General features: G+C 46.3%; 1 protein-coding gene across 2 annotated transcripts in view; it reads left to right on the forward strand.

Moving 5' to 3' along the window:
• NPS (neuropeptide S) overlaps positions 1 to 25,467 on the forward strand; it is a 43,695-nt gene that overhangs the window by 10,238 nt on the left and 7,990 nt on the right. The window contains exon 1 of one of the 2 annotated variants that reach the window (XM_025211832.1): positions 25,318 to 25,372. The exons of the other annotated variant lie outside the window; for it this stretch is intronic. Within the exon in view, the coding sequence (XP_025067617.1) occupies positions 25,318 to 25,372 (55 nt within the window). Of the gene's footprint in view, positions 1 to 25,317; positions 25,373 to 25,467 lie in introns of those variants that run through there. 2 annotated transcript variants of the gene reach the window in all.

Here is a 25,467-nt window from a genome sequence, read left to right on the forward strand (position 1 = left end):
ACCATTATTGTTGGGTCAGAGGAACTGGCTTGGAAAGTTTCCCCACAGAGTGTTTGGAGATTTCATGGGCAGGGTGCTGGTGAAGAATACAAACTTGCTCAGGTTCAGAAAAAATCAGGCAAATATTGGGAGATGAAGTCTATGGTTGCTTATGCCCTACTGCCAAGACAGGTAGGAGGGAATTCAGAGCAGTCGACAAAATGGAACAGTCACATGCATAGTAATAGTGACTATATAGCATACATATCCATAGCTGGGCAGTTTACCTAGTTGTTACCCAATTCTCAGTACACACATTAATGAAAGAACATTGGAAGAAAGGTATGGACAGAATTAGATAGAGGAGGAAGAGGAGAATTGGGATTCTTGCCTGCTGAGAAATAAACACAGTCACAATGATTATTCTGGTTTCATGCATTGTATTCAGTTTTTACGGAAAAGTGGGCGAGGGTTAATTAAGCAGCTCCCACAAAAATTAAATCCTCACTTCATCTTAGGCACAAAATATTTTTACTGAGCTATTCTGCAAGACCATTACTTTTTCTCTTTCACAAACTGTCCTCAAAGCTCATACCTGCTGGATTGCCCCACAAGAAAACAGCAACAGTATCAATTGGACTCTGGGAAAAGTCATAGGTTAAAAAGTGTTTCTGAAGAATTAAAGTCCATGATATTTAGAAGCCTAGGTTTCATATCATTTGACCTTTACCCTGTAACAGACTGTGGTCACAGTTATGGCTGCAGCTTGTGTAGAAATATTAAGCTAGTGTTAAATGAACTGCCTTGGATACAGATAGCAATGTACCTAATATAACATGGAGTTCAAAACTGGTCACAAAATGTGCCCAAGACCCTGGATAAAATATTCAGGAAGCTATCCTGCCTTGAGCTGTGTGCTGCAATGGCTACTCAAGGTGGCTAATTCAAAGCTAGCTCAGTGTTCTGCACAAAATGCACTTTTTGTGCAGAACACTGCCACTGGACCCTGGCCACAGCTACATGTGCAAATAAGTGAGACTAAATTTAATGCTCATTAAGCTAATGTGCATTAAGCAATTTTTGGCAGGTGTCTACACATGCAGAGTCTTGGGACTAAAGTTAGTGCACTTCGCACTAAAGTTGGTCCCAAATCTGCTGCCACGTACCCCTGGGGCCACTGGAAGGAGTTCAGTCTCCAGCCAAATGGCTGCCAGAACTTGGTAGCCATGTTAAAGCCAGAGCAAACTGCCAGTACTTGGCAGCCATCTTAGAAGCTCTGGTTCCTAGGAAGCCCCTTCCTTGCCCAGGAGCTGCGTGCACAATGTAGGGTTAGCATGCATCAACTCTCTCCCTACCCCTCTGCTACCCCATGCCAGGGCTGGCCCTGCCTTTTCCCCTGCTAGCAGCACCCAGAACCCTGCTGCTGCAGCCTAGCCCCTGCCAGTGATGATCAGTGCCCTGCACTGCTGCTGACCATAATGTTGGCCTTGCTGGCCCTAGCAGGACCCCCCTCCCCTCTCTTCCCATGCCCCAGGACAGCCGTGCACCCGCCAGTGGGGTCCAGGACACTGGCTATGGGAGGCTCTGCCTGACCCCCTCCTCCTGCACTCTCCACACCAGCCCACCTGCCCCACCACCCACACACCCTCTACCCCCTGCCCACCCTCAGCACCACTGTCAGGACATGCACATGGTGAAAGAAAAAATGATATTGCCCTCACAACCCCTACCCCCATCCCAACCCCCTCAATAAACAGTACTCCTCCCCACCCACCAACAATAAAAAAACCACTTATGAGGCAAACTATTATACATGAGGCAAACCATTATACAAGTTGAAAAGTATTTACAATAGTTTGGCTGTTTAAGCCCAGAGTGGACAGTTATGTGGGGGTTTGGAGGCAGAGCCCGGGGTTAGATGCCCAGCACCCCAGCCCCTGGATGTTCCCTTGTGGGTCTAGGGGCTGTGGTTACCCTAACGCATGGTGGCCTCATGCAGAGATGGGTCTTTGGCTGTGTGGTTCAGGGAGAGTGGCGGGGGCGGGCCCAGGTGGGTGGCAGCAGGTCTGTGGCAGGGACCAATCCAGGGGGTCTGGTGGGTAGGAGGTGCCCTAGAACCTCCTCCTAGGGCCAGGTGGGGGCCTGCTGCAGGGTTGTGGGTGGGACCCAGGGGCCCTGTGGGGCCATGGGTGGAAGCCAGGCAGCAGGGCACGTGTACATGGCTGCCAGGGCCAGGAGGTTCTCCATGACCTGGTGGTTGGTGTCCCCCTGCTGCTGGAGCTGCTCCAGGTGCTCCTGATCCAGAATGTTCATGTGGACCCCATGGTTCTACTGTGCCTTGTCCCGTACCTCCACCTAGGCAATATCCTCTGCCCACCAGGCCTGCTCCTACACCTCCCACATCTGCTTCTGTGCCTGCTTTTGCACCCCCTGCTCCTCTGCCACCACTACCAGCTGCTGCAGCAGCAGGATCCAGTCCCTAGTGTGCCACTGGCTCAGCCAACACATCTGGACCACTCCAGTGGTGAGTGGCAGTGACCCTGAGGTGGTATCCCCACTACAGCTGGTGGATCTCTTCAATGTACCAATGTTGGCCCTGCAGAGGCAAGAGACAGACAGAAGCCTAAATTTGCTATTTTTAATGCACATTAAGGGTGCACATGTACAGACTCACACCCTAAATGTGCATTAAATTAGGTTAATGAACATTAACGTGTCTCATGTCAATGCACCCCCTGAGAATGTAAGTTCTGACACTGTTTCCAAGGAGCTGGTCACATGCAAATTTGGCAGACTGACTCTATCTCAGTCTCCAGCAATGAGTTAAATCAGAATATTTCAAGCACTACTCCTGCTGTTTCAAATGCCTTTGATGTTATCAACTCTGGCAGGCCTTATAAATGTAGTTACTTGGCTTTCAAGAGACCTCCTGTATGTAATGTAATCTTGCCATTCTCTCTGCATTGTGGTCAGGATGTTTGGGAAGAGCTGGCAAGTCAGTGGGCTTAATTTTTCTAACCTCTTATTCACACTGGGCACTATACAAGATGCTAAATGTGCAGTAGATTAATTCTACTGTGCATTAGTGCATCACAGCAAAAGTTGTGCTAATGTGCTAATGCACAGTAGAATTAGTCTACTGCGCATTAACATCACCAAAAGAGCACATGCCAGTGCTACTGTGCAGTAGTGCCAGTCACTGCACATTGAGTTAGTACCTGTTATTACAGGTCCTAAACTTAATGCACAATGGATGCATCTATATGAGATGCTAGGTCACTGTAGCAATGCGCTATGGTTACTTAGCATCCGTGGTTAGAAAAACATGATGCCACTGCTATGTCACCATAGCAATGCATTCCCTTAGTATAGTGCATTGCTATGGTGACATAGGAGCTAAAAACAACCACGCGCTGTGTGGACGGCACAGTAACAACAGTGCCGTAGGGGCATGTGTAGACACGCCCAATAACAACTGTGCATTAATACACATGTGGACACACTCACTGGTAATTGAATTGTCAAGTTTGGTGCATATCAGAACTCATGAAATAATGATGTCTAGAGCTTTTATTTTGGTATCTATGCACCCAAAAAATGAAGACATGTCATATGTATTTTAAATGATTAAAGGGGGTATTGGTTATAGGCATGTTGATCTAAGGACATAGGCAGAGAAGGCTCTTTAGGTAAATGTGATATCTTTTATAAGACCAATTACCATATTTCATGGTGTATAGGTCAACACGGTGTAGAGGTTGACCACTAGCTTTCTGTTCTGAAAGTTAAGAATTTTCATAGGCATGGTGTATAAGTTGGGGCCGGGCGTGGCACTTGGTTGGCATGGTCTCGTCCCATCCCTTGCAAGTGGTGCCAAGCCCATGCTGCTCACAAGGGGATGGGGATAGGGACAGGGATGGGGCAGGGCTGGGCTTGGTGCTCAATTTATGTAATCTTATCCCCTGTGAGCACTGCTGCCAGTGCCCCTCACAGAAGATGAGGCTGCACCAGCCGAGTGCTGAGCCTGGCCAAGTCCAGCCCCATCCCCAGCCCCATCCCCATCCCCATCCCCTGCGAGCAGCACTGGGCTCACAGGGGATGGGGCCGCACCAGCTGAGTTCTGAGCCTAGCCCTGTCCTCTGCAAGTGGCACCAAGCTCAGCATTTCACATCCCCTCTCACAGCAGATGGGGCCAGGCTTCGTGCTCAGCTGGCACAGTCTCATCTGTGAGCCTAGCATCACAGGGATGGGAATGGGGCTGGGCTCAGTCAGGCTTGGCACTCGGCTGGTGCAGCTTCATCCCCTACAAGTGGTGCTGACAGTACCACTCACAGGGGATGGGGTTATGCCAGCTGAATGCTGAACCTAGCTGAGCTCAGTCCTGTCTCTGATCTTTTGATGTGGCACAGTGTATATGTCAAGTTTGATTTTTAAGACACAAAACTCAACTTATACACTGTGAAATACAGTAAATAGTTGGTGAAATCATTATTTACAAGCTTTGGGTACAAATGCCCTTCTTCAGGCATAGGGAGAGTCTGCTGTTATTTGTTACTCTCCTGGATGGAATAGAAGGTTAGCCAATATGCAAAATACAGGTCTGTGAAATTGTAAATGCATAGCAGGGAAGAACAGAAGGGATGGGAGTTAATAGGTATGAGACAGGTAGGTGGACAGGGGGAAGGGGGAGAATGTTAACCTGGAGATAGAATGTAGATGGAAAAATGTAGAGAGGTTACCTTGGGTTATCTGCTGGCAGGCAGGGTTACTCAGGGAACCTTTTCTCCTTAAGTGATTAAACACTCCCATGTACCTGTCAAGCTGAGTGAATAAATTGCCACAGATACATTGTTTGACAATTAATAGCTCTTCCTAAAGGGCTTCAAAGCAGATGACAAAATTGTCAAATGTATTTGTCTTTTGGAATTATAAATTATTCAAAGGTGCCTAAATTCAGTTTTGAAAAATAGACTTTAGTCATTAATATTGAGAGCTAAAGAGACTTAGACTTCTCTGTATCTGTAAGAGGTTTTAGAGGCTAGATCCTTATTGAGATAGGGGGCATCCAGTATGGGATTTAGGTACCAAAGTTATAAAGAGCCATATGGAATCACCTCGTCTTACTGAGGGAAAAAAACAACCCTTAGGCACCTAAATTCATTTATCACCTATGATCTGGCTTGAAATGTTTCTTAGGGCCTTGTCACACCTTATACTGTGAGCCACACAAATGTTGCTTAGCTTAGTACTAGCTTGGAGTTTGGAGCAGTCACACCTTCAACTTGGAGTGGCACATCTGTGGGGAGGGGCCACACCCTAGTGGAATGGGAGCTGGGTTATGTGGATCAAGAAATAATCCTGCCCTGGAGTGGTGTAACTTTGAGCAGCATAATGAGTGCTTTAAGCCACTTCAATGCGTTAATGTGCAGACAATCCAGGGGTTAAGAGCTTCAGGAGCTGCCCAGAATTACCATGTAACAAGGTCCCTAAGCTACATAGTGAGAATCCTAGCAGAATATTCCTTCTAGCACTTGCATTCTTGTTCCATTGTATTTTATGCTCCTTGTGAAATTTATTGTACATGTACTTTTTGTTTCTTTTCTTAATAGTTTGTGAGCAGTTATTTTATAAATTATTTGTTACTAGCAGTTGGAAATGTATGCTATGTTGCTTAGGTGTCATATGGTACTGCTTCAGCTCTCTGATTGGGTAATTTGTGTCTGGAAACAATGTGAATTTTGGATACAACAATCAAATTTACAATTCAATATTCACTTTTGTCAATGCACACATTCAAGGTAAATTTTCATGACAATTGACACATGTAAAACTCAACTGAACAACCTGGAAAACAATCCTGAAAGGGTCTCAAATGCATTTTGAAGTTAAAACAGTTTGAAACGCATTTAATGAATGCTCACAATAAATACTTTCAGGAAATATTTGCTCAGCTCTGATGAATACCGGTAATTAATCTCCAAGTAGGAAATACGGTTAATTGCCATAATGGAAGTTTACTTTAAAAAAACAGCTCAAAGACATTTCATTGGATTAAACTGATTAGGACAGTTTTCCATTAGTCCCTAGTGAAATTTTTACCATTCCACTGTTGTATAAGTGCTTCTATGTACGTGTGTGATGATCAGCTGCAATATGTTTGCAGTGGGGTTTGAAAATATTAATTTTTATTGCTTGGGTAAAGGGTATGCTAGCTATAGCAGATAGCCTCTTCTGTGAATCAGAGAGGAATAAATAAATACTCACACTCCTGTAATATGGGTTACTTTTGATTCTTTGCAATGTTCCCTTCTCAAGATCAGGGAATGTGCCATATTGCATCAAAACAGTCTTTTCAATATGGTGTTATAACAGGTTGGCCTCCCCAACTGAATTTTTTTTTCTTTGGCCTATGAGGGGCAACCTTGAAGTCCCTTAATGTTTCAAGTCTATCTTATCCCGCCTTTACTCTTCTGCCACGTCTTGATGTAAATATTATTGAGACGTTCTTACAAGCGGGAGACTGCCTATTGTACTTCTATGTTGGGGTGCTCAGCCACCACAGGCCTAACCCCCCACCCCACCGTCTTTCTCTAGCTAGGCCTACCAGTCTAAACCTACCAGGTAGGGTTTGACTCTGAGGCTCTAGCTCCTTACTCCTCTCTGGGCCAGTGGCCCTCATTTTCTTTCACTGTGAAGCCAGGCCTTCTGGCCCCTTTTCACTCTGCGCCCCCTGGATGCCAAGTTATTGGGTCTTCTGCCTCCTCAGGCTTGACCCTTTCTTATATTAGCCAAGTTCCCTCCACTGGGACCCAGCTTCAAAGTCCTGCAGCCAGCTCTGGGCTACTGGCCCTATATGGCTTCACCCATTAGTGCATTAGGCCCTTTGGCCCTTTATGACTGCACCCCTAGGTGCTAATGAGGTCTCCTCCTCCCCTACAGTCTCAACCACAAACCACCAGTCTATCAATCAATAAATATATATAAACAGTAAGTCAATGGGTTATAACCACAAAACAAAAATAGAAATTAAAGAAGGCAGCATGCCAGCTTACATTTCTTCATGGCTTTGTGCTTCTGCTTCCCTGCTGCCTCTGACATTCCTCCCTGTGGTGCTGCCACCGCTTCTCTGAGAATCATCAGGAGTTCCCTTCTCACAGCAGCTGGACCAGCTCTCTGTGGAGCTTTCATGTACAACCTCCTTCCCCTTTGGCCACTGCCCCCAACTGCTGCCAAGTCCAGGGTTTTTATAGTTCTGGCCTGCCCCCTACCAGGCACCTGACTAGCCAGCCAGGCTCAGCTTTTAATCCCTACCCTGCCAGCAGATTGTGCCCAGAAAATTCTGGTCTTAAAGGTACCGGTCTGCTTTCTGGTAACAGGGCTAGGATTGCCTGTTACAGGTGTATTCAGCAATGGTCAGTTCTGGCCCTCTTTGGGGAAGGTACAAGGAAACCTCACAGTAGGCAGTTATGGTGAAACCTATCCATAGTGAAAAATTTCTTCCTGACCACTGTCACTTTAGAGGTTGTTATACGCCCTGAAGAATGAGGTCATATGTCCTTTCCACAGCTTTTAGTTTTTTGTCACTTTTCACTGTTAGTAATCCTTATCTAAATTAAGCAGTGGTTCTAACTGATTCTTAGATCTTCTCAGTCACATTAATGGGGGAACTGTTTTGAGACAAGCAGAGAGGAGACAACAATTTAGAGATCTTAACCTTAAAATGCAAGTTCAAAAGTCAAATACGATCACAGTGCAATAGGACTAGATTAAATACAAATACCAATGACAGAACCCAAATGAGTCCAGATGAAACTTCCCAAGGGCATCCTTGTGCCAGTGTGTTAAAACAGCATTATTACTGTGGAGGGCTGCATACATACAGCAAGATAGCATCCACTCATCTCAGACAGCTTTTAAGTGAGAAAACTGAAAACTTTATTGTATATGATATTGCTAGAAGAGCCCTTTTATTGGGGGGAGGGGTGGAAATCAAGTTCAATAGCTTACACTCAGACAAAAGGCATGTCAAGGTGGGCACTGAATTGTATGACAGCAACATTAGCTTTATTCTACATGAGGACCTTTATGCCAGCAATGATAGTCATCAAATAATGATCTGGGGCTGACATTTGCAGTAGTAGTAAAGCTTCTTTCTGTCAGTCATCAAGTTAACAAAGGGTAGTGTCTGATAACTGATGACTAGGGATGTGTAGATATTGAGCTACCTGCTCTCACCCTTTCGTCTCCCCCCTTCTCATTATGGGCTTTCTGTCTTCTAACTGAATCCTGTAGAGCAGGGCAGAATAATGGTTTGATTTTATCATTTTGCCAGAAATAATTTAAAAGTACATGCATGCAGACACTGTAAAACCTTTCCTAGTACTAAGTTGCTACTTTAAAGGCTTTCCCTATTGTTTAGTAGGACATTTAAGTAGAGACAATTTATAGGCAAAAAGTTTTTGCTAATTTGGTAGGTCACTTAAGGCAAGTTGTAGTGTAGTGTATATGTATATCTGCTGTGGTAGTGGTAGAAAGAAAAGGCTCTAGAACAGTTTTAGTAAACCTAGTAGAAAGTTGGCCCTGACACTTTCTGGTGATTCATGCAGAGTGTGAGCTGTAGAAAGGGGGGCTATATTTTGGGGCCAAGGCTGGGCTGCTGTGGCAGATAGTGCTGTTGGTGTATCTCCCAGGCATTTGTATCAGACATCTAAGTTGCCTCCAAGAAGCAGCTACACCCACCAGCTGCACTCTGAGATTACATGCAAGTGTTACATTTAGATTGCTCTAGCCAAGGCTAGGGTGATCTAAATGCCCAGGTATGCAAGTGTTTGCAGGGCTTAAGTTGCCCTAAAAATGGCATGCCCAATCTGAAGTTCATTCTTATCCTACACTAACTTCAGATAGACATGGGGTTAACCCAATCTAGTGAGAGTTAACCCAGCCTAGTGAACACTTGCATGTGTTCATAGCACAGCCCCAGGGCTGGGAAAGCCCAGTCATGATTTCAGTCCCCATGTGCTGTGCTCTTTTAACCACCCCCTACTCTGACTAGGTTATTTCCCCTTGCCCCCAGCCAGGCAAGCAGTCCTCCCCCCGCCCCCAACAACAAGCCTCGCAGAAGACTTGCCAGCCCTTCCACTCCCACTTACTTGCCTCCAGCTGCTTGTGATTCCTCTGAGGAAGCAGCAAATGCTTGCACACACAGATCCCGATACAGGTTTAGGTGGCTTAAACTAAGCCACCTAAAACTGAGCCAGGTTCTGGGTGCAAATGCTTGTTTGCACCCTGAAAAACTGTGATTTGTCTTCTTTAATTCTGCATTTAGCAAAGGGCATACTGCAAACTCCCTCTACCTTTGTTTACTGGGAAACCTCCAGTCAATCTCACCACTTCCATGAAAAGTCTCAAAGGTTCTGGTTGCGTGACATTATGTCTCTCCAAAAAAAATAATTCCCCAAAAGATGAATGGTGGATTTCTGGATGCAAGCTTCAGTTCTGTAGAAGATTAAGAACTGACTCTGTGGTGGGCAACCACTGGGGTGAAGAAGGAGGTGCTATCAAAACTGCTCCTGGGGCAAGGAATACAATCAGAAGACAGATCTGACTGTCATGTGTTTGTTGCTATGAGAACCACAGGTGAGATGTGGAGTTGAAGAAACAGATCATTCCTTTGTTGACCATTTGCTCTTGGGGCCACATGGTCACAGGGTAGCAAAGGATAATGACAGCACTGTCTGTGGGCTTCAGCATGTAATATCTGCCATAACACCCCATTTTCCTTGCCCTTTCAGTAGTCATAGGGATAAGCCACTTAATGGTTGTGTCCACACAAGCGTAAACATTTGTTTCCCTGGGGGCAAATATCCACAGGGGAGGCTGGGGCCAGCACTGGGCTGGCCTCAGAAGCCTTACCTCGGGTCCTGGGGCCTCAGGAAGCTGCAGCAGTGGTGAGCCTGCTGGTTGGAGCCTGACTGGCAGCCAGTGTGTGGCTCTGGCTGGCCAGGCTTTGGTTTTGAGCAGCACACATGTGCCACTCCACTTTTTTGGGGTTTTTTTTGCATTGGATTTTGACCTCAGGATTTCCTGGGGTCAACCCCTGCACCTCCGTGCTGTTACCTTGCAGCATGGAGAACAGTTGAATGTGTGGTACTTGGCACCACATGCCACATGGCCACGCTGAATGCAGCCAATGAGGGTATCAAAATCTAGTATTCACCCTGACTGAGACTTAAAATCCATGAAATTGCTGTTCACCTATCTCTCTGCACAGGTGACCTGTTGAGGAGTGAGAATTAAAAGAGTGGCTAGTCTTTTTATGTCCTCTTACTGGACAAGCTGAAATGTGAATGTGTGTTAAGAAACTGATGATACATTACAATGAATAGGGACAGACTGTGGCTGCTGAAATTACAGCTATTAAAACAGCACGTGCTACATATAATGGGCCTAATTCCATTTTGTTATCACAGTGAAGATCCAGTGAATTAAAAAAAAAAATATTCTCAATTTTCAACAGGGCACCTGAGATTGTGTTATGTTCCAGTACACTCACATCACTGTATTCATAATAATGTTAATTTGGGATTCATTAAAGCTTAAACCAAGCTCATCTTCAGTAGCTGGAAAATATTTGTTTCTCTTAATTTATATAAGTTGGATATTATCATCTTAAGTTATATCCAATATTTTTTTTCAGTTTCCCTTTGTCCCTTCTGCTTACAACAGGGGTTGGCAACATTTTGGGGAGGGAATGCCAAAAACACCCCAACCCTGCCCCCTGCCTTAATTTGTCATGCTAAGGGAAGACCATAGGGGAGATGTGAGAGGCTCCATCCGCATTACTGGAGGTGGCTGCACATGTGCCTCCAGATGGATGGCAGGGAAGGAGCCAGGTTGCACCGTCCTGGCCTCTTCCCCACCTGGCACCCTGAGGTGCATGTGCAATTGCCACTGGCACAGAGCCTGATGTAGCTGTTTACAGCCTGCCCACTGCCTGTTGCAGCTGCTCAGAGTCTGGGCCAGCTGCAGCAGACACCCAGGAGGTTGCAAACATCTGCATCGGGCTCTAGAGTTGGCTGGGCTCCATCATCATCAGTGGTCCCTCAAAGTTGAGAATGACGTCCATCAGGCCCAATGGGTCCTCAAGTGACTGAGGACCCCAATTCTGGATGCACATGTTCTTCAGCAATGTGGGGCATGTTGTTACATGGGGGAGTAGGATTCGCAGCCACGAATTGGTCTCCTTCCTCCACTGCCGCCGTTTTGCCATGGTATCAAGTTGTTGGACCTCAAAGTTGCACGTGCCTTGGTAGATCAGGTGGCACCACACCAAATGGTCAGCAGCTTTCTCCTCCCAGCCATTGGCATGCTTGAGGGCAACCTTGAGCATGTCTTTGTACTGTTTCCTTTGGCTACCCTTTCAGCGTTGGTCAGCTGATAGCTGGGAGAAGGGAATCTGGTGAGGGAGGTGGTTCTTGGATATCCAGATGCGGTGGCCCATCTGTCGGAGTTGATTTCTCAAGAGTAAGGCTTTGATGCTGGTGGATGCAGCTTCGTGGAGGATGCTTGCGCTGGTCTGGTGGCAGAGCTGACCTGAGCAGGGTGTGAGGCCCAGGGCAAATCAGCCTATGCAGGGCCCCGCCCCTGCTCTGATCCCACAGACCCTGGAACTGAAGAAGCTGCTGTTGCCATCAATGGCAGTGGCATCAACAGTGGGGGGAGCAAGCAGATGGATGTGGAGCCGCTGCTCTCCCCAGCTCCATGCTACCATAGCTCTGCTGAGCTTCGTGGGGCCCTCCAAAGTGCGGGGCCCAGGACAGTTGCCCCAGTTCGCCTCCTCCCTAGGGATGGCCCTGTTTGGCTGTCCTCCCATTTGATCCCAGGATTCAATGCAAGCACCGCTGGTGAAAGTTCTCAAGGGTCTTAATGTGGTGTCAATACATGGTCCAGGCTTCACTGCAGTAGAGGAGGGTGGTCAGCACAACAGCCTTATAAACCAGGATCTTCATCGACTTCCAAAGACCTCTCTTTTCAAAGGCATGTTGTCGCAGCCTGAGGAAGGTGGCACTGGCGTAGTCGTCCTGGTGCTGGACTTTTTCATTGATAGGAGCCTGTTGAGAGACGTGGCTGCCAAGATACGGAAAGTGCTCCACATACTCCACCAGGCTCTAGAGTCTTGGCTGGGCTCCATGGTGGTGGTGGGCACACACACACACCCCTCCAAGTGGATGGTGGGGGAGGGGCCTGAGACAGCACTACCCTGGCCCCTCTGCTATCATCCACCTGGAGGCATGCGAGCAACCATGGAACTTGGCCAAGGGTTCTGGAGCCTGGTGTAGCTGTTTGTATTGTCCCAGCTGCCTGTCATAGCTGGCCCATGGTCAGCAGGTGGCAGGCAGGCTGCAAACAGCTGCACCCGGCCCCAGAGCGCTGGCACCAACTCCATGGTTGTTGCAGCTGCATGTGTGCCTCCAGGCAGATGCCAGGAGAGGGGGCAGGGTTTCCCTGCCCCAGGCCCATCTCCCACCATCCACCCAGAGGTGCTCATGCAGCCACCATAGCCAGGGAGCCTGGCTGGGGCTCTGGAGCCCAGTGCACCTGTTTGCAGTCTCTCAGCTCAGCCAACCCAGGCTCTGGGCAGCTGCTGCCAGCCACGGAGCCTGGGCAGCTTGTAGCAGGGCTTCTGACAGGGGCTGATGACAGCTGCACAGAGCTCAGGCTGGCTGTGATGTACTGAGCAAAATGGCCTTGCATGCCATGCTCTAGCACATGTGCCAGGGGTTGCTGACTCCTGGCCTTTACAGTATTCACTTTTCATGGTCTTGCAATGCTGCATGCCCTCTTCTTTGTATGGATTCACCCTTACTGCTACCTCAGCAACTAAATGTTTATCAGGCTTTCACAGAGGATACATACAGAAATGATAGTCTTCCTTTGATCTGGCCACAAAAAGCAGTTTATAGCTATGACCAAACACAAGTGCACCACTGCAAACAGCTTCAAAAAAGGCCAATTGGGTGAAAATCTGATCTGTCATTGCATGAGGTATCAGATAAAGATGTTACAAAATGTAGCATCTTTTGTAACTTGTGTCTGCGAGCTCTCAGCCTGTGTCTGTTTTCAGAATGGGAGGGGGGAAAGGAAGCAGAGGGAGTTCAGTCTGGGGGTTTTTCAACCCCTCTCTGGAGGGTGTGGCAGGTGTCCCCTTGAGGGAGGGGGCTCCAATTCACCCACCCTACCCTTTAGCACAGGCTGGGGAGTCCCAAGAATGAGCTGCCTTCAGTGCCTCTGCCCCCTCCCATTCTGAAAACAGCGAGCACTGGCAGAGACCCCTGCAGGCTCCCAGCCACAGCTAGATTCCCTTCCCCCCTGGAACCAGCAGTGAACTTCTGTTTGGTCTGGGGTAACATTGCAACTCATAACCCTTTGTAAAAATTGTTCTGAGTTACAGCTGGAGACTGCACTTCTGTCTGCACCTAGGATGTTATTGAGGTAAGACTGGTCTGAACCAAAATTAGGAGGTTAATTTTTACAGGTGTCATTACTTTGATGCTGATGTTACTTTTGAGGTGAGAACTGCCTTTAGAAGCTATCTGAGAATTTTAGGAAAATAGAGTTTATTTTGGCATGCATAAATAGGCATAGTGAATAAGCATAATGAACCAGCCAGGCACCCAAGGCAGTGGGACACAGGGACAGTGGCAACTTCCAGTTGTAGCCAGACTGCCAGCGAGATAGTGCAGCTGTGGTGGCAGCTGATATTTTTCCACCATCCCAATTTAGTACCCAAGGCAGCTGCCCTGGTCACCCTGCCCTAGTTATGCTACTGCAAATATGTTTTGCTGGGTTGCAAGTTCTACTTCCAAGTTTGTCATGCAGTTTTTGCCTGCTATGTTTTTTGTAAATAAGTCGTCATATGATTTCTCTGTGTAAATTGTTTAAATTCTTTTTTGGAAGACTTGCTCTAAAAATCAAGGTATTTTATAAATCTGATTTTCCCTTGTGGCATATATATATATTTGGACATGAAGTTATTCTTGTCATTTGCAGCAGAATATAAATATGAACTTGGTGGTTTCAGCAGAGGTCCCTGTGGAGTTTTTTGCGTTTCATGAAGGGTCTGATGCTGTGAGGGCCTAAGCATGGAAGTCAATAGCAGATGATGATGTTCAGAAACTCGTAAGATAAGGCTCAAAAACCACTGCACAATTTGGCATAATTGGCAGCTTCTGCCCAGAGCTGTAGCAGGGTAGGAATGATGTGGATTGTCAGAGCTGTATAAGGGAACTCTCACTATATCTACCCACACTATTTCTATATCCTTAAATTATAATGGGGGAAAAGAATATAATTATAGATTATGACTGAGGCTTTAAAAATACAGAGAATTGTGACTGTGACACAGCTGACAATTCTTTTTGAATCAGACTGAGGCAGGATCCACAAAACGTGACTTTAAAGCTAATTTCTATTTCTGACATGGTAGAATAGACTGCAGCTTTAAGCCATTTTACTGTGACAGTGTGACATGCACCTGCACAAGTTTGATCATGCAGGCGTGCTCAGGGAGAGCATGGAAGCCACAACCCGTAGGTTCTAATTCCAAATGACTTGCTATGTGATCTGTGGCAGATCACTTAAGCTCCAGGGGTGATATTCTGCATGGCTCCTCTCTTGAAGTGGGGGTGAACAGGACTGTATGTATAACATATCCAGACTTACATAATGGCATTATTTGTCTTCTGCATTCGCCATCCTGTTCCTTATGTATGCTAACATTGTTTGCTTTTTTGGCTGCAGCTGCACATTTCCTGCCTTCTGGAAATTAGTCGGCACAAAGTGAGGCAGGAGTTGCAAAGCCTGCTTCTTTTAAAAAAAATCCTTTTTGGAGTTTTATTTCTTTTTCTGTTTTTATCACATATTTTATATATAAAACCTGCAAATACAAGCTGGTACAAAATCAACTTGTACTTGCCAACACTGCAGGGGTGGAGTGGGATCGTGTTATAGTGGAATTACTGAGAAACAGGAACCATGTCTCTCTAAAGTGATGGAATCATTGAAACAACTTAAACTCAGGATAATAACTATTTAGAAAGGAGATGGAGCTGCAGGTATCTGAGATGAGAGTTGATCAGTGTGTGGCTATATCCTTCCAGGAAACTTCTTAAGTTGAAAAAAGGGGGTTACAGAAGGAAAAATGGACATAGATCTGTTTATCTGCAGCAGTAAATGCAGCCATCGATGGATTTGGAAAATGTGCATCTGATATTTGGTTAGAGATGATTCCCATCACTAGGAATGCATCTGTGTACTTTGTGGTAAAGGATCAAACTAAAAACCATGGGGGATAGGTTCCAGGCTGACAGGGAATTATACCTATTCTGAGAACAGAGGCTGAGTTTCTGACATGCAGACCAGCCAGATTACCTCTGGTTAACTGGACAAGCTGGGAAAATTCAATTCATTCTCCAGAAATTCTTTCATTAAAGCTCTGCAGCTTGTCTCTCTATATGACAGAATCAGACTTGTAATGCTACCTGTGTTATACATAGCATATCTTTGCTCTGTTTTTAATACATCTCATTTGTACACATTAGGATTGATCCTAGGATTTCTAGGCTGTAAACCATCTCCCTTGTTCCAATACAGGGACTGATCCAGGCCTCTTTTACCACCTTCCACTCTCAAGGCTTCTTCCATTTTGTAATGGTTCCTTCACTGGCCAAAGGTTGTGTCTGTGCAACTTCAACCCTGGGCCTGCTTCGTTTGTTAGGGGGGCTTATATGGAGATATGTTAGTATCCCTGAGTTAGAGACCCCTCAACTGTCTACTTAGGGTAGCTTTCTTAGCCCTTCTGCACCACTCTGGACAAAATATGCTCTATTGTCTGTTTGACTCAGCTAACAGGTTCTTGCTAATAGTGAAAGCTCAGCAAGTCCTTGGTGATCTTAAGAATATACCCTCCACTGCTTTCTGAATTCTATTTCTCTACTGACTTTGTATCTTGCTGGCATTTCTATTATCACTGAGTCCGTATGAGAATTATAGCCTGTGACTCTTTGATTAGTTTCCATTTTGCACCTTGCTAAGATATTGGGGTAAACAATCCTGTCTCTTCAGTTTTCTGATTACCAAATTCCTAAAAGTAAGAAAGAAAAGCTTTGCGCTCATAGAAAAGTTTCAAAGCACATTTCACCAAACCAAAGCACAATGACATCATTAGCAAGAAACGAAAGAGATCCATTTTGGAGGAGAAAAGCATTCTTTATCGTGTCTACCTTATACAGGCTACCGAATCAGAAGTAGTGAAACTAGAGGTGGGCAATCAGGGCACTAACGCTGGATGCACCAATTTTGAGTGGGGCACAAGGATGGTGGTCACCACTGCCTTGGTTGCTGCTGTTGCCCAAGGTGCAGGAAGCGTTTGTTTCGTCTCTGCACTGAATTGTCATAGTTAATTGATTTGTTAGCTGTTAATTTAATGGACCATACAGCTAGTATTATGTAGGTTCTTTTGAGCGTTTCTAGTTTAACTGCTCAAGGATAATGCAAGATTTTAAAAGTTATATGATATGGGAAGGAAATACAAACTGAATTATAACACGGGTCATAGGCTTACATACCAGCTTTGCATTTTTATCAGCCAGTTTCTCTATATGAGAGACAAGGATATACAAAGAATATTCCTTTTCTGAGTAGATGTATTGAGATGTTTTTGTTTGTTACTGCCAGGTTAGGTTCATAAAATGGATATCTTACACAGATGAGGATTGTTTTTTCTCCCAACCTGATGCCAGGTTGAATAGGGAGTTAAGACCCAAGAGTTAGTTTAGAGTCCCCCTCACCCCCACCCCCACCATTCCCAGTGTGTTAGAGACCAGTAAAGGCAGCATTAAACAAACGGACCTATTCTTAGTTCTGGAGCATCTAAGGGAAGTTGTTAGATCTGTGAAAAGTGAGGCACGCAATTTCTCATTTGGCTGTTTGGCTAGCACTATGAAAACAAACTCAAAGTAAAAAAACAAAGGAGGAAAAGAAAATGCAAGCACAAATTAAATTCCAGAATGAACGCTCTGTCTTGCACTAATCTTTCCCTTTCTAGCTCTTTTTGCATCCCACAGGAAAAACCTGTAAATCTTTACCAGATTTTCCATCAGTTTCAATTTATCCAAGATGAGTCTTAGCTTGTAGTCCAGCAAACCCGATGTAGCCTCATGACATACCATCAAACCCCACTTCTCAAGACCACATGGTCTTCAGAACAGGACAAGGTTTTACTTTGTAGAGTGAGGCCCTATTCTCATTTGGATGAAATGCAATATAAACAATTAAAAATAAAAGCAGTAAAAAGTCATATTCCTGGCCTATATCAAATTAATACATTCTTCTTAGTGGATAATTGCCTAAGAAGATATTCATCTACACCAAAGATACCTAGCTTTCATTGAAACAGAATACTTGCACATGGATAAGATTGGGCTGCTTCATCATTTAGGTGTTTTAAAAATTTTAGTCACAGTGCGTGCATCCAGACAAGTGGGCACGTGCTTCTTGCCCCATCTCAAACCCCTGTGAGGTGGGACAAGATGCACATGCAGGAACAAAAAAGTGTTCCCTATGATGCAAACTTGCATTGCGGAGAGAAAATTAGATCCCTGGATATCCAGGGGTTTAAAAAAAATGAAGTTAAAGAAAACGGGGCAGAGCATGGTCCTGGACCATGTCCTGAGGCAACCGCAGGCTGGATTCTCCAGGGAGATGCTCTGGCTGCCAGAGCGTCTCTGTGCTTGGCCGCTCGCCCTGGTGCTGAAACACACAGCCGGCCAGACCACATGTTCAGCAACAGGGCTTCAGTGCTGTAAGTAAGGGGTTGGGGAGGCTGGAGGAGGGAGGAGGGGACCATGGGGGAACCCCTGCCAGCTCCGCCCACTCCCCCAGCTCCCCCAATCCCTGCCCTGCCTGGCCCCTCCCCCTGCCAGACCCCCCAGACTCCTGATCCCTGCTATGCCAGGCCCCTCCTCCTGCCAGCCTCCCCCCCGCCGCCGAGGCCCCTGACCCCTGCCAAGGCAGGTCCTGCTAGGCCCATGGCAGCAGGATCTGGCACGGTGCACAGGGACTACGTACCATGCCTGCCAGATCCTGCCAGCCCTGGGGCTGCTCTTGCCGCCTGGCCAGGTAGCAGGAGCAGCCCCAGTGCAAGCAGGACCTGTCTGGGTGTGGCATGTGGTCCCTGTGCACCGCACTGGGTCCTGCCATCATGGGCCCAGCCTGGCCAGGTGGCAGAGGGGCCCCGAGGGTGGCAGGACCCAGCTGGGACCGGCATGTGGTCCCCATGTGCTGCACCGGATCCTGCCTCCAAGGGCCCAGCCCAGCCCCAATGGTGGAAGGTCCTGCCACCAAGGGCCTGGCCCAGCTGGGCAGCAGAGAGGCTCCAGGACCCAGCTGGGCCAGGCATGCGGTCCCCATGTGCTGCGCTGGGTTGTGCCACCAAGGGCCCAGCCCAGCCAGGTGGCAGATGGTGCCCAGGGTTGGTAGGACCTGGCTGCGCCCGGCACACAGTCCCTGTGTGCCGCACTGGGTCTTGCCACCATGGTTTAGAGCACCCCACTCCTGCTGCTAAAGGTAAGTTATGGGCCCTGGGCAGGGGGGCTGGGGCCCTTCAGGGTGCCTGGGACCCTGGACAGGGAGGCTGGGGCCATCCAGGGGGAGCTGGGACCCTGGGGGGGCTTTGGCCCTCCAGGGGGGGACCTAGGACCCTGGGTAGGGGGGCTGTAGCCCTCCAGGGTGTCTGTTGCTCCACAACAAAGTGAATATCCGACCATATGCGCTGAAGCAAAAAGCCCTGGCTCAAATTTGCACCTCTTCTGTTTGAGCTGCTGCAATCGCATGTGCTTGCATGTGTGGATGTGCCCAGTGGGTGCATCTATATGAGATGCTATGTCATGATAGTGATGAGCAATGGTGATGTAGTTCATTGCTACCATCCCATAGCGTCAGTTGGCACTAACCATTATGTTGTCGCTACTGTTGAGTAGCTTGTTGCTACTGTGTAGTAGGGTCAGAAATGACCTGTGCCCCACTGGAACTGTGCAGTACCGGCAGGTACTGTGCAGTCATTTAGTACTTGCTGAAGCACCAACTAAGCAGTTTAGTGCATGTGTAGATGCACCCAGCCTCCTTCTATTATTTGGACAGGTTCGTTAGTATATGGACAACATTAATGAAGAATCAATCAATTTTCCTCATCACTTAAGGACAGAATTACATTTACTGATAGGTCAGCAGACTTGAGCATTTGTGTATTTTAATCTTCAAACCCATTACTGGATTACAAGATGTGTAATTAGTGTGTAAGTGAAAACATATTATGTTAGAGAGAGAATGGTTATTATACCAAAGCATTCTTTGGTTTGTGGGGAAATGAACATATGAGGGGCAATTATCATTTGTACAGCTAAAACCAATTGAATTAAAATTTAGCAGGAATATTTTGAGTGCATCTGCATCTGTTTATATGTTTTATGCACAAAATATAGCCATGTGTTTAACTGTATTTACATTTAGAATGTAAGAATAATAAATGGAAATTTGTGAGCAAACATTCAAATGTTTGAGATAGGTTCCACTCAGATAAATCATCCAAAAGTTTCTGTGCTTGTCAAGTGCTTTGCAGACTTGTTGGGCAGGAATTTGGTTTCAGTATTAGTGATGTAAATCAGCAATAATTTATTTTGCTTCCTGAAAGTGCTAAACACCACAGTTGGTTTAGTGGTTGTTCAGCTGGTCAAAACTTTGCCAAATATTAACAAAAAAGTAGTACCCTTTTTAATGAATTTTTTAATGGAAAGTATTTGCTGGTTTTTGTTATTGTTTGGCTGTACTCAGCCGTTCTCAGGATCAGGCCCTTATTTTTTCATACCAACTAAAGCAGTCTGTCTTATGTACTGTCTTAAAGAGTAGCTGGCAAAGGTTCATTGTCAAGCTGTGGGGGAGTGGGTGCATTTTAAGTAGAATTCTGTTTGGGTTTACCCTGGGCCCAGTCCTATTTTATATTTGCATTGAGAATGTACATAAAAAGATTTTGGATTAACCGAAGCTGGGAGGGACATCAGGCATTTTGAAGAACAGGATCAGTATTCAAAATGTTCTTAATAAATTGCAGATATGATCTGAAATAAACAGGATGAAATTCAGTAGAGACAAGCAAAAAGTGCAATATGTAGAAAGGAGAAATCAAATACAAAATGGGAAATAATGTATTGGGCACTTGCATGGCAGAAAAAGATTTGAGACATATAGTGGGTCACCAACTAAAAATGCATCAACAGCATCATAGTATTGCAAAAAAGGACAAACTTATTTCATGTTTTAACAAGATTGTTGTATCTAAGATAAAGGAGGTAACTATTCTATTACACTTGGCTCTGGTGCAGCTTCTCTGATTATTGTATTTGGTTCTGGACACCAGATTTTAAGAAAGACATAGACTAGGGAGTCCAGAGGACAATGACAAGAATGATAACAACTTTAGAAAAGAAGACCTGTGAGGAAAGGTCAAAGGAATTGATTTGTTTAGTCTAGAAAAGATGAGACTGAATGGAGACAAAAATCTTCCAATATGTAAACAGCACTTTTAAGAAGGATGTTGATTAATTATTCTCCATGTCCACTGGTTTAAGGACACAAACCAACCAGCTTAGTTTGAAACAAAGATTTAGCTTGGCTATTAGGAAGAGGGTTTTTTACTTTTAGGATGGTAAAACACTGGAACAGGCTATCTAAGGGTGTTGAATGCCCCCTTCGATGGAAGATTTTTGAAAACAGGGTATACAAACATTTGACAAGGATAGTTTTGTTGTGTTTTGATTGCCTTATGTGACAAAAGGCACCTTCCAGGCCCGGTGTTAGTATGGCCCCACCCTCGTCTCTGGACAAACCGCTCGCCTTGTTCGCTTGCCATGCCTTGTTGATGAATGATTGTGCTGATAAATAGGTGGGAGGCTGCCTTTCATGCACCCAAATGACGGGGGGTAATAAGTACATGCTCCTACCATCCCTACACATGTCCCATGCCTCGCTGATGTCTCACAGTGTGTTCCATCTCTGGTTCAAAGCCAGGACCAACTGGAAACATAGTTGTGTCTCTCTCACACTTCCTTCAAGCCACACACACACCACCCCCCATCTCACACGGGTCTCTTACACTCCGCCGCTCTCTCACAAGTACCTCTTGCATACTGCCTATCCAGGTCACATTCACTCCGCCCTAATCTGGAGAGCTCCTCAGGCTTTTCTCTCCACCCCTTGGTCAGCCCTGGTGAAGTCTTTTGGCCCCTCCCATGATCCTCACCCAAACGGGACTGAGCAATTGCTCAACTCTGGACCTACTTCATCCCTGGGACCTTCACCAGACCACTTCACCCTTCTTGAGCCACAACTCTACCCGCTACTCTCTGGGGCATGGGGTCTTCCACCCCAACAGGTTCAGGTGCTTCTCTCACTTAAGCATGCCTGACCTTCACTCTGACCTCTCCCAGGGCTGGGGTCTTAGATCCGTAGGGCCCAGGTGCTGCGCACTTAGTGTGCCTGGCTCTCACTCCAGGGCCCAACACTCCATAGGGCTCAGGTGCAGCTACTCCACATACTTGGCCTCCTTTAACCCTCCTAGTAACTCACCCAAAGGTGGGGGCAGGGGTTATTAAGATGCCCCAACCCACCTTTCACCAGGGAGGTGACCAGTCCTGGTATTTGTGTGGGGCTGCTGTGCCACTGGCAGTACCACCAGGCCCCCCTATCCCGGCAGGGTGCAGTTTTAAGTTCTGCCTAGGACCAATGAGACCTCCTCTTTCCCCATAGCCTCATCCTTACCTCCAAGACATTTCTCGAGCAGGAGCTCCGCTTGGCAATGTTACTCTCCAGGCAGCTGAATACAAACTGCTCTGCTTTTATAACAGAGCTCTCCCAAAATGGCCACTCTCACCACTCCCTGATCCAGCCCTTGAAGTGATAGACACCCCAAAGGCATGTTCTGTCACACCTTAGTTAAAATGGTGGAACCAGATGATTTCTTGAAGTCTCTTCCATGACCACATTTTTATGATTCTGTGAAAATTTTCTCAGTGCATTTTGGAACGTTAGTACTGGGTTGACCAGAAAATGGAAATGTATAGGTATGTCCATACAGTTTGGATTTTTAAAGACTGAGGCAGAAGTCTGCATTTATAGAAACAAATGAGAATTTGAGAAAGGGTAGTGAGGGAGGAGGCACAGGTTACTTATCTGCAGTCCCTGAGAGATTTAAATGATTAAAAGTTTGAAGTTCTGACCTTTTTGATTTATAGTAAATCTAAAAAGTAACACTTGAATGAATTACATTTCTATTATGTTTGGAATTACGGTGTTATACTACATTTTGATTTTGGTGACCAACAATAAAAGGCATGCCTTTTAGAAACTACGGTATTAATTTGCAGTGGGAGTGATGCACATTTTTTAGTTTTTATTGGCAGAAACTTCCAGTAGATAAAGTTTCAAATGCTGTGTATTTATTTTTCTATGAATAAAAACCTAATAAAAGCTATAAAGCTTCAATAGACAAACAGTAGGGGGAAAAACTATGAAGTCTATTAAAAAATAACACTAGTTAACTGAATCAAAAACATTTCAGAAGCCCAGAAGAAAAGCTAAGAATAAGTAACAGACAAAGAAAATTGGTGCACGAGTATGAACATTTATAACATGAACGTGAGATGTATGGAAACCCTCAGAATTAACTTGAGAGTTCTCTCTAGTTTTAAGACACAAGATGGTTCTGGTTTTCAAAATGGTTGGTGTGGCTTTATTGGCCTTGTGTACCTGACTTCTCCCCTTTTCCCATCCATTGTGTGGAAGTCATTTAAGGCTTACATGGTTTATAAGGAAAAGTGCAGTCAGTGAGAGAGCACCCCAAACAAATTAAATGTATTTGCATGCAGAAATAGATGCAAAAAGTAATGTAGCAGGGGCTCAGGCACAGGACACCTACCAGGCAATACAGGATTCAGAAAGCCCCTCTCAACCTGCTTACCAGGTTGTGAACTGGGAAGATAGCCAGGCTAGGCAGGGAATAGGGACAGCTAGGGAATGTGGCACGCAATAGCTATGAGGCAGTTATAGGGGACAGATGGAGTTCCCAGATTGACTAGTGGGGCTGCACATATCACATTTGAGCTGCTGGAGGTGGTGTGTTGTGTGGGAGAAGCACTGGAGAATCTCCAGAGGAATAGAGCCACTCCAGAAACTCCCTCCCTCACTGCACAGGAGGTGAAATGGACAGCAGGTAGCTTGGCCCAAGGTATGTAAGAGGCCAAGTTGAGCCAAGCAGTACTCAGGGAACCACGATGGGAATAGCCACAGTCAAAGAGTGAGACTCAAGAAAAAGTAGCAGGAAGAGAAAGTCTGAAGCAGCAGGACCCCTCAGGCTTTCAAAAAGGACTACCACACTGGTTGAACAGGAATGACCAGGCCAAGTCTTTTTTATTGTTTGGATCAGTGACCCTTAAAGGGGCAATGCTTGGGAATGTGGCCTGGAGTTCTTTAAAGGGACAATAGTGGTAGGAAGGAGGAACAAGAGAGACTAATTTTAAAGGAAAAGTGGTCAACTTTTGCTGCAGAATACCACTTTGGGAGAGGTCTGGGCAGGGCATAGAGGAGGAGGAGCCCTGTGAAGACATCCCATGGGACTCTTCTTAACCCATGCAATGAACTACCTCCAAGACCAGGTACATTCCTGTTTACCAGATTCTATCACTTAAGACCAAGATGTGGCAGGAAAACCTAGGGTGATGGGATTGGAGCGTAGGGCCATTGGCTAACAGTTTCATAGTTGGTAGGGTCGGAAGGGACCTGAGCAGATCATCAAGTCCGACTCCCGGCTAGGTGATTATCTAGCCTCCTTTTAAGGACCCCCAGGGTAGGAGCAAGCACCACTTCCCTTGGAAGTTGGTTCCAAATCCTAGCCACCCTGACTGTGAAGTAGCGCCTCCTGATGTCTAGCCTGAATCAACTCTCTGTCAACTTATGGCTGTTATTCCTTGTTACTCCCAGTAGTGCTCGGGGCAACATTGCCTGCTGGTCTCCCTTGGCCAGTTTATAGACAGCCACCAGATCCCCTCTCAGCCTTCTCTGGTGAAGACTGAACAGGTTCAGGTCTCATAGCCTCTCCTCGTAGGGCCTGCCCTGCTGCCCACTGATCATGCGAGTGGCCCTCCTCTGGACCCTCTCAATGTTGTCCACATCCCTCCTGAAGTGCAGCGCCCAGAACTGGATGCAATACTCCAACTGTGGCCTGACCACTGTCATATAGAGGGGGGGAGGATCACCTCCTTGGACCTGCTTGTGATGCATCTGTGGATGCATGACAAGGTGCAGTTAGCCTTCCTGACCGCATCCCCACATTGGCGGCCCATGTTCATCTTTGAGTCAATAATGACTCCCAGATGCTTTTCTGCCTCTGTGCTGATGAGCAGGGAGTTCCCCAGCCTGTAGGTATGCTGCTGGTTCTTCCTCCCTAGGTGCGGTACTCCACACTTGTCAGTATTGAATCCCATCTTATTCTCATTCGCCCACCCCTGTAACCTGTCCAGATCCAATTGCAGCCTGTCCCTCCCTTCTAGCATGCCCACTTCTCCCCACATCTTAGTGTCATCTGCGAATTTGAACAAGGTGCTTTTCACCCCCTCGTCCAAGTCGCTGAAGAAGATGTTGAACAGTGCGGGCCCAAGGACCGAGCCCTGGGGGCCACATCGCTCCAGGTTGAAAATGATCTACCCAGTGTAATTTTGCAATACTGAATCTGTAATTGAGTTCCAGGTTGAGCTTTAATTACAAGACTATCCTTTCTTCTCATCTCTCAGAGCCAATAGGTTGGGAATGTTAATGTACGTGAAAATTAGGCTAGCGAACGTGCATAAAAAGAAAACTGATGTTAAACTTCACTCATGTTGAATCAAACCTAATCTGCTTTTCCTTGTAACCAGTACATTTGCTGGATTTGGCTGCACTGTACGGGCATGTCCAGACAAGCATGCACTGCCTCTTGCCTTGTCTTAAACCCCTTTGAGACAGGGCAAGAGTTACATGTGGGAATGAAAAAATGTTCCCTGTGCTGCAAACTTGCAGAGCGAGGAGAAAATTAGAACCTTGAATATCCAGGGGTCTAAAAAAAATGAAGTTAAGAAAAGCGGGACAAGACTGTCTAGGACTGTGCCCTGAGGCAACTGGAAACTGGGTCCTCCACAGAGACACTCTGGCTGCCAGAGCGTCTCTATGGTTGGCCCCTCACCCTGGTGCTGCAACATGCAGCCTGCCCATGCAGGGCAGGCAGCTGCTTCAGCATCAGGGCTCCAGTGCCGTTAAGTAAGGGTCTGGGGGCTGGAGGAGGGGGGAGGGGATTATGGGGGGGATGCCCACTGGCCCCGCCCACTCCCCCAGACCTCCGATCCCTTC

Source organism: Alligator sinensis, unplaced genomic scaffold (genome assembly GCF_000455745.1).
Source record: "Alligator sinensis unplaced genomic scaffold, ASM45574v1 scaffold276_1, whole genome shotgun sequence".
Lineage (NCBI taxonomy): Eukaryota > Metazoa > Chordata > Crocodylia > Alligatoridae > Alligator > Alligator sinensis.